Raw genomic sequence first — 15,047 nt, forward strand, 5'->3', positions numbered from 1 at the left:
GGATGCAGGTTTGGTTCTGTAGTTCCTCAATTTTCTCCAGGTTTCTTTTTCCATCCTCCAGCAGCTGTGGGCAGCGACTTGTAGTCTGAAGTCTTAGATCGGTCTGAGGGCTACGGCCTGTGCAGTTGTGGTAAAAAGTGCTAACTGTGTAGTCTATCTGTTGGTGAGGTGCGTTAGATGTATCACTAGCTGAGATTCTTCCAGGTCCCCCTTATCAAGTAGCGAGCAACAAGCACTGTACTTTATGTCTTTGTCATCAAACAACTTGGTGAATTGAAGTGTGTTCATCTCCGAATGTTACAGGGCAACACTCGATCAACACACATGGGTGGATGAGTGAAAAGCAGGTACTGGTGTTTCACGAGTGGTCCCACTGTGGCACGTACCTTCGGCAGGCTGTCTGGGGCGTCTCGGGTTGTCCTTGGTGATGCGTCGCATGATCTCGAGCACTCGAGCCTCCCTCAGCAGTCTGTCTAAGGCGTACATCTCTCCACAGCGCAGGGGCCCAAACATCCCCAGACACTACACACAAAGAGCCGCGTGTCAATTCACACCCGACAGGTAGAATCATGTAGAGTTTACTTTTGCCCCAGTTCATCACTATGCTGTTGCTTCTGTCCAAGATAAATTAGCACATCACTCGGCAGACTGAATTCAACGGCTCCTATCTCTTACCAGCAACTGTGCGCTGCAGTTCTTCAGGTGGACCACCAGGGAGCAGTCCAGGGTGGAGCAGCCTGTCGTGAGGGGGGACATGTGGGAGGAGGAGGGGCTGTCCCAGCCTCTGTCCTGCAGAGACCTGCACACACACACACACACAGGAGGGCATTTCAGTGTGTAATGGGAAGAAATGAAACTCTGCGCGAATTCAGACACACGGGTGAACAAAAGAGGGAACATATGATCAATAAGCAAAAAAAGAAAAGCCAAATGTGATATAGTAGTGGTCCAAATGATGTGATCAAATACAGTGTGTTCCAGCTGGAGCTGGGCAGTCTGTAGCTATTAAATATCACTGGACATGGACTCGGGGTTCTTCTCGATACGGCTCGTCCTCCAAATGTGTTTGAAGAGTGAACTGCTTACCCATACCCCATATCTGACAAAACCATAGTCAATTATTTTTTTAGCTAGGCGAGTGGCCCGGGGCTGGGGCCACCACAGTCCACGTTCTGAAACACCACTGGACGGACAAAGATCATATTTTACACAGATGGACACTGACTTTGATTCAGACATTCACGTTTCCTGTCATTATGAACTGTACTAACTCCCCCAGCTTTTTCTCTAATGCCACCAATCACGTCCAATTTGTACTTTGTCCAATACTCTGATTTATGAATAAACATGTGACATTCCAATCAGCCAACCTGGGGCATGAGAACAGTTAGCATGGCTGTATATTCAGAGTTTTCATCGCTAGTATTGATTTTTATTTGTTTTCATGTTGGAAAAAGTATTTTTTAACATCAGCAGCTCAGCTGATTTAATATTTGGTGATAGTCAACCATTGAAATTGTCAAAATAAATAACATCACTGTGACTTAATTTAATTTAATATTATGGCAGAAGGTTTGTGATATTAAACAAGAGGAAAAAACTGCAAACACTATACTGTAACACTAGATGGCAGCAAGATCCTGCGACGGTTGTGACTCTACATCATGTCAGCTTACAATCAACAAATAAAGTTGTGATAAAGGGACGGTCATTGACTTGACACGTCTTAGTCACATATGTTTTTACGAGTTTTTTGTTCTCCTGAGACGGTCGGTGTGTTTCATTGTTTTCACCGACACTTGATTTGTTGGCACCGACCTGACATTCCTGTTCCTCCTGTCGCCCTTTTCCTCCTCATCCTCCTCGCAGTCCGACGTGTTGAGGAAATCAAAGCTGCCCAGAGCTGTTTCCACTGTGAGGCTGACCACGCTGGGTGAACGGCTGTGCCTACCGCCCTACACACACACACACACACACACACACACACACACACACACACACACACACACACACACACACAAATCCATAGTCAGACCGTATGTCTTGAGATGCACACTCAACTTGGATTTTTACAAATTAACATTTAACTTTCATGTGTTTGTCACACATGCGCCGTCCTCACCTTCAGTGTCACCTGCAGCAGCTTCAGCTCTTGTTCCAGGAACTGCAACTCGGGGAACTGTCCTCTGTAATCATCCAGAGAGGAGATTACAGCTCCCAGGGCATCCTCCAGCCCGGAGTCCACTGGACCGTCACCCTCTCTGGACGGACCATCGGCAACCGCGCCTGACATCTCCTCCTCCACCGACACCCGCCGGGCCACATACGTCTCTTCGCCGCCCTCTGGGAGGGGGTCGCACTCCGGGTGTGGAAGTGTGTTCATTTGTGGTGGGGGGCTAGAGTTCATTCCTTCGGACCTGGCGGAGGAGGAAGTTTCGTGTTGATCTGTGACGTCATCAGCTGTTGTGTTTTCTTCGACGACACCGAGCCTCCTTGGTGACACGTCAGTGTCCGTGGCAGTGGAGCCGGGCAGCTCGGGGGTTCTGCGGGGCAGCTCCATTTCAATGTCATTGATGGAGATTCCCGAGGCCAAAGACATCTCCTCCCCCGATTCGCCGGCTGACCTGTCCGTTAACACGACACCGTCAGCGCTGCTTTCACTAATGTGGCTCAGGGAGCGCGAGTATCTGCGCGAGGTGTGGCTGTTGGTCACCGCCCCATCCGCCGTTGCTGCGGGACACTGTTCCCCTGCGTTCTCTTCCTCAACGACAGGTTGTTGGATCGCATTGACTGTCCCCTCCTGCTCTCCTCTGTGAATGAGTTCATAACTCAATTAATCCAATTCATAAATATTGATAGAGCACACGATGTGATGCATATGAAACCCCTTTTTCATCTATGAGAAAGCAGAATGGAATTCAAATGGAATCTCTACCTGTTGCCGTCTGCTTGGTGTTGGGCGGTGTCGGGAGCCTCGCCGACGGAGCAGATCGTGTTGGGGGGGTTTGGAGCTTGGGAGGAGGAGTCTCTTAGGCAAAATGAGACGTTGGGTTGTGGGGAGGAACTTCCTGTTACAGCTGGCTGAATGTCTGGAGTCACCAACATTGCCTACAGGGCCAAAGAAACATGGAGCCACTGAGTCACTGGGAAACAACGCACCAGCAACAAAGTAAAGAAACGCATCTTCTGTAGTCCAAACACTTCAGTTGGTCAGGGTAAGCTTAAGCAATCGGTAGTCCCCCTACGTCTCCATAGTTTTCTCAGAGCAGAGCTCAGAGCTGAAAGAGATCTAACTCCCAGAACCATTCTTGGACAGAGCGCTCACCTGATCTGCTCCAGTTTCCTACCGTTACATCGGTCTGAATAAAGACTGTGGCTCCACAGTGGATAATTGAGAACATAGAACCTCAGGTTGAACTCAATTTTTTGTTGTTGTTTTTTTACATTCATGAACCTTTCAACAATAGTTCTGAATCATGGGTCATTCCCTGAGTAGGTGAATGAAGGGTCCCTTCCATAGAACCCAACAGTGACCATCCACCTTTTGAACGCTTCGGCTCCGGACGTGAATTTCCCATTCATTTACTCTTCTTCTTGAATTTATCCTTCATCATCATCACTATAGTGTTTATATTGTTGATAAGAGTCTTGTGATGTGTTGCAGCTTGTGTTTTGTGTGCTTGTATAGTGCATAACCATCGTAGAGTTCAGTGGTAGCAGTGGGTACCAGTAACTCATGCTGCGTTCCATTACATCTCGGATTGTGGGTAATGTAGTATTTCTCAATGACATCGGGAATAAAACGCCTTTTTCTTAAAATAAGGTTGATATTATACGGACTTGTAGCTTCTACAGGTTCATATTCCATCGTTTCACAACCTTGTGATGAGCTGACCTTGGATGGTGGCGACATTATGGATAATAATCAAAATGAAGAAAATTATTGGAATTTTTCACTTTGGGATCCTCACTGTTGCGCTCTACAGAGCGGATTTTCATAAAATTTGGTCGAAAGATGGGCCAATAAAGATCTGGACAAAGGCTCAGATTCAGTTTCTTTCAGGATTTTATCACTTTCTTTAACATAGTGGATATTCTTTTACATTTTCACTGATTTCCCAGACAAAAATACATGATCATCATTCATGAACATGAATCTTGTGAAAAAAATCTGGCATATTAATGCCTCGGGCACACCAGGAGAAAGGTCTCCAAAGTACATTTTGACACGAAAACAGACGCGAGAAGTGAAACAGGAACATATGCGATGGGCGAGGTCATCCCGAGTTCCTGGCTGGGTTGCACACCGGTTTCTGATCTAGTTCCTTGTCTCCTGCAGAAAAGCTGAATCTTTTAATTTTGCTTTGATTCTCATAGTTTCTTTTTTTTTATCTTGTGAATACGTGCTGTTCTTTGTGTAATTTGGTTTGTGTTTTTATCAACTTCATTCTTACACAATGGAGATTTGATGTCTTGATATGATTTCATGATCTGTATTGTTTTAAAAGGAGCTGTTAGGCCTTGGCTGACTGGTGTAAAGTAACGAAGTACAAGTACTTCTTTACAGTACTTTTAGTTGTATCTAAAGAACAAGTACATACTTTTGCTACATTATCATAGGACAACGGCGTTACTCGCTACAAAATTTGTAGAATAACATCCCAATTGTCTCAATGATATTGTATCTGGACTGGATGTATTGACGCTCTCACTAGGTCTCGCTGTAAACGGAGAATGTGATCATGGCAGCCACCTCGTCCACACTGTTGGAGGAAGTGTGGACGATGCTGCCACAACGCCGTGCGCCAGCAAGGCCAGCTCGGAGGAAGAAGAACACCCAACGGCCGAATCTTAAACAAATGTTTTCATGGGAATGAAGCCTGTGAACGACTATTTAGCATCGCAGGACTTGACTTCAGCCCACGAAGGGCACATCTGGATCCTCGCAATTGTGAAAACCAACCCCTGCTGAAGATGAATCGCAAAGTTTGTCGACTTTAATGAAGGGACTTTAAGACAAGGAAGGAGTAGAGCAGAGGGAGGGGGTAAGAGGAGAGGGATGGCGGGGGTATAAGGAGTAGAGTTAAAAGGAGGGAGGAATAAATACTGTTAATAAAGTTTAAATTGAAGAACTGAATTTCTGGCTGTTTTGTTTCTTTGTACATTTTACTTTTGATACTTAAGTACATTTTAATACCTGACAAATACTTTTGATACTCAAGTACATTTGATGTAAGCTTCTCTAAGACTTTTACTCAAATATTTTCTCATGAGCATTCTACTTTTACCAGATTCATTTTCAAGTAAGATGTCTTTATCTTTACTCAAGTATAGCATGTAAGTACTTTATACACCACTGGAACACAGTTTTCTGTTTGGAATGAAAACTGTGACAAGATAACATGTAACGTGGCGAGAGCCAGTAAAGTGACAAGATGAAAATAATTTCCATCCATCCATCCATCCATCTTCTACCGCTTAATCCACCTAAGGGTCGCAGGGGGGGCTGGAGCCAATCCCAGCTGACATTGGGCGAGAGGCGGGGTACACCCTGGACAGGTCGCCAGCCTATTGCAGGGCCACATACAGAGACGGACAACCATTCACTCTCACATTCACATCTACGGGCAATTTAGAGTCTCCAATTAACCTAACCCCATTCTGCATGTCTTTGGACTGAGGGAGGAAGCCGGTGAAAATAATTTCTGTACGCCAATTCTCCCTGACAATGAAACCTGGTATCATCAACCTTAGAGGTTCAGTTTCAATAGTTTCAACATAAAATGGCAAATTCCTATTTGAGGACAGCTTATTTTCTTAGAGGACCTGTGAGATAAATTCCAGATGGAGTGGATGTGACTGATGAAGATAAAAGGAATCCCTCTACAGCGTAACAAAATGGCAAAATAATCAAAGAAAGGTTGATGATTATGATATGACACATACAATACAAGCTACACTTTAGTCAGATGAACCATCACAGCGAGGTAGAATCATGATATCATCCTAGCAGAACAAAAACTGCAGATTGCGTAGAGTCTGTCGTGTGCGTTACCTTTTGATGTGCGGAGTAACGCAGCCCCCCTACAGACAGCTGAGGGCTAGAGGAGTCGTCCGACGATTCGGAGGAATTAGACCACGCCGTTCCGTTCTCTAACTCCTCATGACGACGCAGCATGTTCTAAAAGAGGAGAGCTCTGCTTAAAAGGCCGGACTGATGAAAAGGCAGTTGTAAGGGGACTAATACAAAGAGGTCTGGTGTCTTCCAGATGGGAGACACGGGTTGTCTGAGGTGTTTGAGGGGATACCAGATCGGGAGAAGGTCGGTGAGCATGCGACCTGTACGGTTGCCATAGTATCCAGCCTAATAAACTCACTGTTATACAGGCTAACACCACACTTTGCCTCTTGTTTTCAATGGAAAGGACAATGAGGGTTGATTCTTCTTGCACTTTCATTTACATATCACAAGTCAATGGTATGTATCATTTACGGAAATCTGTAAAAGATTCAAGGGACTTTGGATTAATGTTCTGGCAAACTCAGACGCACAGTCCATAATCATCTCATGTGTTCGTTCAGCTTCGCTTTGTTCTCCCCTGTTCCGCTTCAGTAACCACATTTGTACATTTCTGAGCACACTGCGCAAGGACAACTGAGTGGAAACCGATACATGAGCAGGGATCATTGAGGCAAGGGGTGTTCTGAACATGTACAGTACATCTATGTACAGTAAATCAATGTGAAGTTTCAGAGCAAAGTCCAGGAATTTGCATTAACCTGGAAACATCTGGAAAAATAACTCTAAGTTGATCTGCCAAAGTTAACAAAAAGCTGCTCTTTGGGAACACAAGGATCCTTCAGTAATCATCAAATATTATTTCATACTATTGTATACATATACTTTATTATGAAAAATGAGGGTTAACAGGGCTAACAGCATATGTCAATTGATTTAAGATGAGAACCAGACAGCTTCTAACAATTCATTGTAAGTTGACATCCGTGTTCACTTTGTGCAGGTAAGTATGAAAGGAGGGGAGCAGTACTTTTGTAATTCTGCGTACAACTACTTCCAGATGCGGTGTGTACAACAACACAAGCGCCTTCAAGAAAGACCCAAAGACACAGAGTTCCAGGGCAGAGCTCGATGATGCAGATATCAATTGGCCACAAGTCGATTGGAAATTTTGAGGCGGGCGAGATGGATTCTCACCTGCAAGGAATCCATCCGCCCTCTCAAGGTTATTAACTTTATGCAGACCAAAGTATATGTTAAGATCTGAGTACATGGCATCGGAAACTAAGATGGCACAGTAGAGCCCTTACCTGCCCTAACATTTAATCAGGCCACACCAAATGGCACACACACGTAGATATCTTGGGTTTTTTTCATCTAGAAGAAAAACGCCCTCTTTCCCCATGTTAAAGAAAGTGATGACAAATTCCAGGATCCACTCCTTTGTCCAGATCCACACCAACATTTGATGGGTTCCTTCCTTGGCCTATGTTCCATCCGTCTACCAGGATTTTGTGGAAAAACTAACAAAAGGATGGGGCCTACACATAACCTCCCTGGTAAAGGTAACACCAGCAGTTTATCCAGATAATCCAAACCACTTTTGTTGGAGGTCAAGATGAGATGAATGAGCGCAGCATGTAGGTCAGCAATGATTCCATACAGTTCTGTCAGGGGGTTCTAACTGTGCTATGGACCCGAGCAGAGTCACGTATGCAGATCTTCCAACAGGTGACCAAACACCAACAGCAGCAGATTTCTAGTTCTTGCATACAAACCTCACGGCTCCACGAAACGGTGAGGTTTCTAATGTTCTACATCATCATTACAGCCACTAGTCAATAGGTCTCTGCATTTCTACAGGACGCAGGGGAACTACTCCATTGGGACTTACGACGGTGGGCTGTCTTGTCGGCGACTTGTCACTACAGGAGCAGCTCTGGCTCAGAGTGTCTCGGAAGATGTCCAGCAGCGGCCAGTGCTGCCGCCGGGCCAGACTCCGAGGCAGAGACTACACGGCAGGGTCACCGCGGATGGAACAAAAGGGCAACAGAGCGAGTTAGGGGGACCGGTGGCTGGACGCTAAACTCATTCTGCCATTGGTTCGAAACCGGGAGATCAGCCCTAACCCCAGTTGCGAGACGAAGACAGAGTGTGGACCAGTATCAGGAAGATCAGGACGGCGGGAGACACAGCAGCGTGTTCCAGAACGTGATGAATCTGACAATTCCTATTGCTTTCTCCCAGTGTTTTTACACAGATTACCTATAATCTTTTAAATCTTTGTGTAAAGACGGGAAACAAACTAAATGCATTACACCGTCTGTCCTCAACGGGCCTGGTCATTCCTCAGTTGTCTGTAATGTCTGAAGGCTACATACATCATAAGACACATGTCACACAGGGGTCAATCAGTGTCACCCCCTTGAGTGGGGAAATGAGAAGGATGTCGCATGTGGGAGAACTCACGTAGAAGGCTTGTTCACGTAAGGACGGCGTGTCCGGTGGACTCTGGTTGAAGATTGTCGAGAACCTCTTGCTGACGGTGGGGGCTTTGTTGACACTGCTCGCCACCGACCCCTGATCATCTTTATCAAATGGACTGAGGCGGAGGTAGAGGTAGAGCACAGAATAAATCAACATTTCACATAATATTTAAGCTATGTTCTGTTGATGAATAACAGCCCTCATGAGGCTCAGAACAATTTTCAACACGCCGGCAGCTCAGTGGGCCTAAACTTACTTCCAGGTGACTTCAAGGCTTAGCTTAATAGTCCCGAGGTCATTAATATCCACGGCCACCGTCTGGGGCAGTGCGGCAAACAGGTCCTTAGTCTCGCAGGAAACGCACCCCACCACCACGTGATTTGCCAAGCTCTTCAGCTCCGTCACCTGGGAGACCGCAGAAACATCGTTTGAACATGCCACTGCTGTCTTCTGCCTGGATGACTACATAACATTATCGTACCCACTGGTAATGTTTAATTCACATGTGCATTATTTCATCATTTCACTTCAGAGATCGAACCACCGACCCTCCGCTTTGTCGATGACCTCCGAAAATGAAAATACATCCAGAGTAAAATAAAACTGACCTTCACAGAGAGGAAGTCGTTGATGAGCGGCAGAAACACCATCTCCTCACTGTCCCACACCTGTTTGGCATTGATCTCTATCCTGCCTCGAAGCTTCCACCGCTGCCGACCATACCTCATAAAGATCTGCGAGGACGCACACACACACACAAAACACATTTAACACGTTTATTCTTATTTTCTAATGTACTTATATTCTGCTTCTGAGACATCACTTTTATTTTGCCCTTGCAATATTGTTTACCTGATGTTCATCCCAATAAAGCATAATGAATTGAACTGAGAGAGACATGATGGACTAACCTCATACTGGTCACCAGCGCACAACCGAGCAAATCCAGCCAGACCTGAAAGACAAAACGATACAGATGTGTGACCCACAGCACCATCCTCTCATAGAGTCAAATATCTATCTAATAACTCTAACTGGGATATTAGTCATATGAAAACATAACTAGACTTCCACCTTGTTCCAACACAAGGTGTTCTGTACCCAGTGTTGTATGAAATGACCGGAGGATGTAAAAGATGTGAGACTAATGACAAAACCTGTTACTATGCACGAGAATTGCCCCAAATTGAAATCCAGAATTATTTTTGTAGCTAATTGTAAAGTCTTCCTCTTCCACTTTATAAATGTATCCTTTATTCAAACTTTATTCAGAGAGGGCATTTCAGTTAAAGATTCTTTTGGATTATGTGAGTCTCAGACGCTATGAGTTTTTCTAGAATGTGATTTTTTTTTTTAAATGTTCATTGATTGGGAGAGAATGAAATGGCGAGAGGACAATTTCAAAAAATGGAGGAGGACAGAGTGAAGACATGTCGGCGCTCTCGCCGTGAGTGTTTCATTCGTACCTTTCATCTTAATGTGGAATTCCCCCAGCTGGTTCTCCAGCTCACTCTCCAGCACACACATGTTCTACGGAGAGGATCAAGGTAGTCATTCACAGAGCTGAATATTTATGTCGTGCTTTATCGTGTCCCATTACTCTTTACCAAAACCTTGCTTATTAAATGACTATCCCTCTCTCCCACAAGGATTTAGCATTTAAAAACATTTTTTGGTGGTCCCCTCTGCAAAAGTGGGACTGAATTGTGCTACTTCCACTTCTTCTCCAAGTTCTGTAAAATGACATGCTGATCACCATCTCCATAAGGTAACATATTAACTATGCATAAGTAACTCATACAACCTCACCTCAAAATCACTGAATGATCCCTTTAATCCATTGTTCATTCTCTCTCTCTCTCTGTCTTACCTCTGTGTACTCTTTGTATCCTTTGTTGGCTTCTGTCAAACTTTCCCTCGCCTCCTTGCTGCCTGGAGAGGCAGTGTACGCCTTCACCATCTTGTTGGCTCCATCCCTGAGTCTCCTCTGCAGGCAGTAGGCTTCATACAGCTCATCAATCTGTGAGAAGAGGGCGAACAAACTAACTTGAAATTCAGAAATTGTCCAAACTAGAGCTTTTTCTCTGAAAACAGCTGCTGCAGTTGCCTAAACAAATACTAGATGTACTGTTCTTGCAAGTTGTATGTCTCTGACATCCAGTCAGAGTCATGGTGTTAAGTAATGGCCAGTGTTGTTACAGAACATTATGATGTCCCTGTGACCTTGACCTTTGACCTTCTGGATACATAGGGTCAGGGTGCAATTTGTGAAAGAAGAAGAGGGGGGGATGACTCTATCATGTGTCACGGGGTGGCCATGCAGCCCTTCAACTGATTCAAACAGTGAAAAACAAATAACGGCGGCGATACATTTATAGTCGTGGATTCCTGCTTTGTATAATAAAACAGAAGCCCAAACAGAACCAACTGTATCGAAAACAAACCAAACCGTGACACCACTGTGTCATATCGAAACGATAATAATAATTGTTTATTTGCCTTAAACAACCATGATGCTCTGTCAAGCTGCAACCGAATCTAGATGAGAGGTTGCACATATGAAAGTGGTTCACTAACTGATATGCGTTACAGTGACATTCATTTTCCTTCCTGTGTTTTGTCAGTGACACTCCCTCTTGGTTCCTTGTTGGGCTGAACTAAGTGAAACTATGATGTTTTCACTTCTGCTTGTTGGGGGCTCACAACACTGTGTGTGATGTTTGTGTGCTGCCCTAGCAACCCATCACATGAGACTCACTTGTTTTTTTAGAGTGGCCAATGATCTTATTCATCCATCCATTCTTTAAGGGTCGGTCCAACCCGACACAGGGCCAACATGCAGAGACACTCACACCTACAGTCCATTTAGAGTTTCTGAAGAACCTAATCCCACTGGACAGTGGGAGGAAACCAGTGGAAAACACCTCCTGAACCCTAACCACACATATTTTACATATACTGCAGGTATAGAAGATAGGAAGCATGACCAGCGGCTAGTCTGGCACGCCCCCCAACAAAGACGGATAAAGCGAGAGAACTTTCTACACGCAACGGAAGCGGTTGACCAATCAGAACAGTGGGCCAGCTGGCAAATCATTTAACAGAAATCACAAATACAGAGACCACCTATCGTGTGAAGTGATGCTCTCTGGGTGTTTTCTAGATCACAGTCTGTTGTTTGGATTCTTCAGTATATATCTGTATTGACTTTTTGGATTCAAAGTGAGATAATGAGACTCCTGTAAGCTGCTTTACTACAGCTTACCCTTGAAGTTTCTTTCATGGTGCTTGGTTTCAGATATATAACAAAAATGTAATTCAAGCAGACCCTCAACACCATCAACATTGGATGATCTAAAAAATGTTGGGATCATTCCTAAAGCTCTGATCCTAGAATCGCCCCTTTGAACAGGTATTGTCTGACAGGGATCACGGGGGCCTTACCTTGCTGAGGTGAAACTCCAGTCGTCTTATATACCTCTCAGTCACCTTCACTTGCTGTAACAGAGAAACACAGAGTCACATTTATTCCCACTACTCTACAAAAAACCCTGACATGGGTCAAATGACCTATCATGTTATTATAACACATCACATAACTACTTCTTTCTAATCAGCTTCTTTCTTTTTGGATCGCTGTTGAACTACCAGCAAGGCCTACAACAAATGTTTCACATTTAAAGCCTGCCTAAGCTGCTGGGATGCTTTTAATGTCAAAACCTCTGTGCAGGAAGTGTTGAGCTTCACTTTAACAGTAGGACTGTTGTTGTATTAATGCCCCTGAGAGCAACCAATTCCGTCACGGCCCCAACCTTCATCCGAGAGGGACAGAAAAAGCCCAACCATCCCCCTATCAAACCAGAAGCTGGACAGCTAGCCATGGCCCGGGACTGGAAGATGCTAGTCGATATTGACCAGCAACTAATCTTTCCACCTGAGATTGCAGCCACCACCCTTAGGCCAGACCTGGTACTCTGGTCCCCTTCACTGACGTCTGTTTACATCACAGAGCTCACAGTCCCATGGGAGAATTCAACAGAAGAGGCCTATGAGCGCAAGAAACTGTGCTACACAGAACTGGCGGCAGACGCTCCACAACGAGGATGGAAAGCGAGAGTCTATCCGGTTGAAGTGGGATGCAGAGGTTTTTTGGCTTCTTCCACCGTCAGGCTGCTGAAAGACCTTGGCATCCATGGACAGGCTCTGCGACAGACAATTAGATCGGTCTCTGAAGCGGCCGAAAGAAGCAGCCAGTGGATATGGATCAAGCGGAAGGACCCTTGCTGGGCTCAAAGAGCATCAACATGACTCGATCAATAATCCCCCCAACCCATACCCCACTTGAGAACCCAGGTCACAACCCTCCAGGAGGAGGGTGAACAAGGTATGCAGTCAGCTCTAAGCTTCACTCAGGGAAGAGGACGCCCCCTGCCTTGCATAGTCCCGTGGGCTGCGCCATTTAAACAACCAGGCAATTCTCATGATTGGGCATGGGACACAAGCTCGGGTTCGATCACCCTGTAGCTGGCCACTTTGATGAGGGTGTCTAGTGTTGAAAGGCCGAAACACACTACTAAAGTACACTACTGATGATGTGTCCCGAAATGTACATCTTTCCCACGTCTGAGATACAGCTCACCTGCCACTCTCAACATTAAGGCAAACCTCATGTGCATACCATCCATTGGCACAATGGACAGTTTACCCTCACGTCCTGTGTTTCATAATTCAGTTAGTGCTGTGGGAATTTAACATTATGATGAACTTAACAAGACGACAGCTGAGGTAAGTACCAAAGAACTGACAGTAACTCACCTTGTCCAGCTCGTACAGGAAACCCTGCAGAGAGAGAAAACAACAAGTCTATAGTACATTTTCATCTATGTATATCACATTTTCATCAAGTGGCTGCACAATGATTGTGTCTATCTTTTAGTTAGAGTGGAAACCAAGTGCTTTTACTGCTGGAGACACTCCATCGTCTCACTGGTTTGTCACCAGAACAACTCCTAATGTGTCGCTGCATCAGTCGGCCTTCCCCTGTAAGACGAAAAGTCTTTCCTGACTTTTCAAAATTCCCACGGCCTGTGGAAAACTATCCTCTTTCTATTTTGCTCGTGCAAAGTCGGACGCACTTCTTTTGAGCTGTAAATAAATATTTTATTCCCCATGGAGGATGGAATTTCAGGGTGAAAGTAGAGTTCATAGGGAACCAATCTAATGGTTGAGACGGTGTCACTGCTCTAAAGCCATTACACAGTGCAATCAAGATGAGGATCATTTAAAGCAAAACAACTTGTCTGTCGCCACTTTGCTTTGTCAGAACTTATTCTTTTTCAGGAAGTCTTGGAGATGCCGAGAATGCTGGATGCAAAAAACAGAAACGCCGTGGCGTTCATTGGCTCTGGGCCACACTGAAACCCAAGGAAAATCTAAAGGTAAAGAAATAATTGTTCCGTACACAAGGAAACTAGTGACAGTGAAAATGTCAGACGTACCAGTCTGGAGTTCCTCTTTGATTCTTTCATCTGTCTGCTCAGACTGTCCAGGTCCATCTGATAAACCTGCAGGTAAGACCTGGGCGAACATACAAACACACACACAAATGAATCAGAGCCCAGTCGGGGGGCACCGCCCAGATCACTGTTCACTGTGTGTTTCCACGCCTGAGCGCTGATCCCTGAGAGTATTAGTGACTGGAAAGTGAATTTTCATCCCTGTAGAACGGGGCAAGGCTTCCAGTCTCATGGTGCATTCACACCAAAGCACAGATATGACATGCAAAGTCGTTGCATCTACTGCACTATAAATTTGCCTCACCCACTCGAGTCCTGCAATGTTCCTGCCGCATATCTTGCACGAGCAACGCAATGCCAAAAATCTTTGCATTTGCATTTGGTCTGAATGCAGCATTAAGCTGCTAAGTTAAGGTGACTGATTATTGCTTTATAATTTACAGATAGAGGAATCCACTTTCTTTCCAGGGGTGAGATAAGAAAGAAGGTTTAAGACTGTTTTCCAAAATGTTAAATTCCTGTAAGTGTAAGCCAATTATACGGTTGGTAAAGGACAGACTCAGTTTGAGTTGGATATGGTGCACAGAAAGGCTGAAACACTTGTGTCTATATGTGTGTGCGTGTGTGTGTGTGTGTGTGTGTGTGTCTGTGGGAGAGAGTGTGTACTCACTGCAGGCCTTTCTTCAGCGCCTCGTAGACCTGATCCAGTCGCTCTGGTTGAGGGACCTTAGGTGGTGGGTTGGACTTGGCGGACATGGTGAACATCCTGCTGGCTCTGCTGGGCTTCCTGCTTAGACCTGGGGTGCTGAACACCGATAGGTTCCTGCAACACCAGTTCAAAAACAGTTCAACATGTTCGCTAGAGACCCTCCGCTGACATCATCACATCCCATCAGACTGACACCCTTCATCATATAATGGTTCGATTTTTTCTCTGATTTCATTCAACATTGAAAAACATATTTTAAAATCACACACATCGTGATCAAATAACTGATGATCAAGGAGAAACAGTATTTTGAGCC

The 15,047-nt window shown here is 45.0% G+C and overlaps 1 protein-coding gene across 4 annotated transcripts in view; it reads right to left on the reverse strand.

The window, feature by feature from the left end:
* The window catches only part of ripor1 (RHO family interacting cell polarization regulator 1), a 31,631-nt gene that overhangs the window by 3,262 nt on the left and 13,322 nt on the right, over positions 1 to 15,047 (reverse strand). For 2 of the 4 annotated variants that reach the window (XM_047333599.1, XM_047333600.1), the window contains exons 4-19: positions 14,693 to 14,859; positions 14,005 to 14,083; positions 13,322 to 13,345; positions 11,951 to 12,004; positions 10,377 to 10,526; positions 9,973 to 10,036; positions 9,418 to 9,461; positions 9,115 to 9,240; positions 8,763 to 8,911; positions 8,489 to 8,621; positions 6,056 to 6,181; positions 2,936 to 3,108; positions 2,123 to 2,810; positions 1,819 to 1,955; positions 676 to 799; positions 387 to 522 (exon numbers count right to left, since the gene is read on the reverse strand). In XM_047333599.1, coding sequence (XP_047189555.1) covers positions 387 to 522; positions 676 to 799; positions 1,819 to 1,955; positions 2,123 to 2,810; positions 2,936 to 3,108; positions 6,056 to 6,181; positions 8,489 to 8,621; positions 8,763 to 8,911; positions 9,115 to 9,240; positions 9,418 to 9,461; positions 9,973 to 10,036; positions 10,377 to 10,526; positions 11,951 to 12,004; positions 13,322 to 13,345; positions 14,005 to 14,083; positions 14,693 to 14,859 — 2,374 coding nt within the window. The remainder of the gene's footprint in view (positions 1 to 386; positions 523 to 675; positions 800 to 1,818; positions 1,956 to 2,122; positions 2,811 to 2,935; positions 3,109 to 6,055; positions 6,182 to 8,488; positions 8,622 to 8,762; positions 8,912 to 9,114; positions 9,241 to 9,417; positions 9,462 to 9,972; positions 10,037 to 10,376; positions 10,527 to 11,950; positions 12,005 to 13,321; positions 13,346 to 14,004; positions 14,084 to 14,692; positions 14,860 to 15,047) is intronic. The other 2 variants (XM_035641450.2, XM_047333601.1) reach the window with 2 other exon arrangements.

The sequence above is a fragment of the Scophthalmus maximus genome, chromosome 7, assembly GCF_022379125.1.
Source record: "Scophthalmus maximus strain ysfricsl-2021 chromosome 7, ASM2237912v1, whole genome shotgun sequence".
Classification (NCBI taxonomy): Eukaryota; Metazoa; Chordata; class Actinopteri; order Pleuronectiformes; family Scophthalmidae; genus Scophthalmus; species Scophthalmus maximus.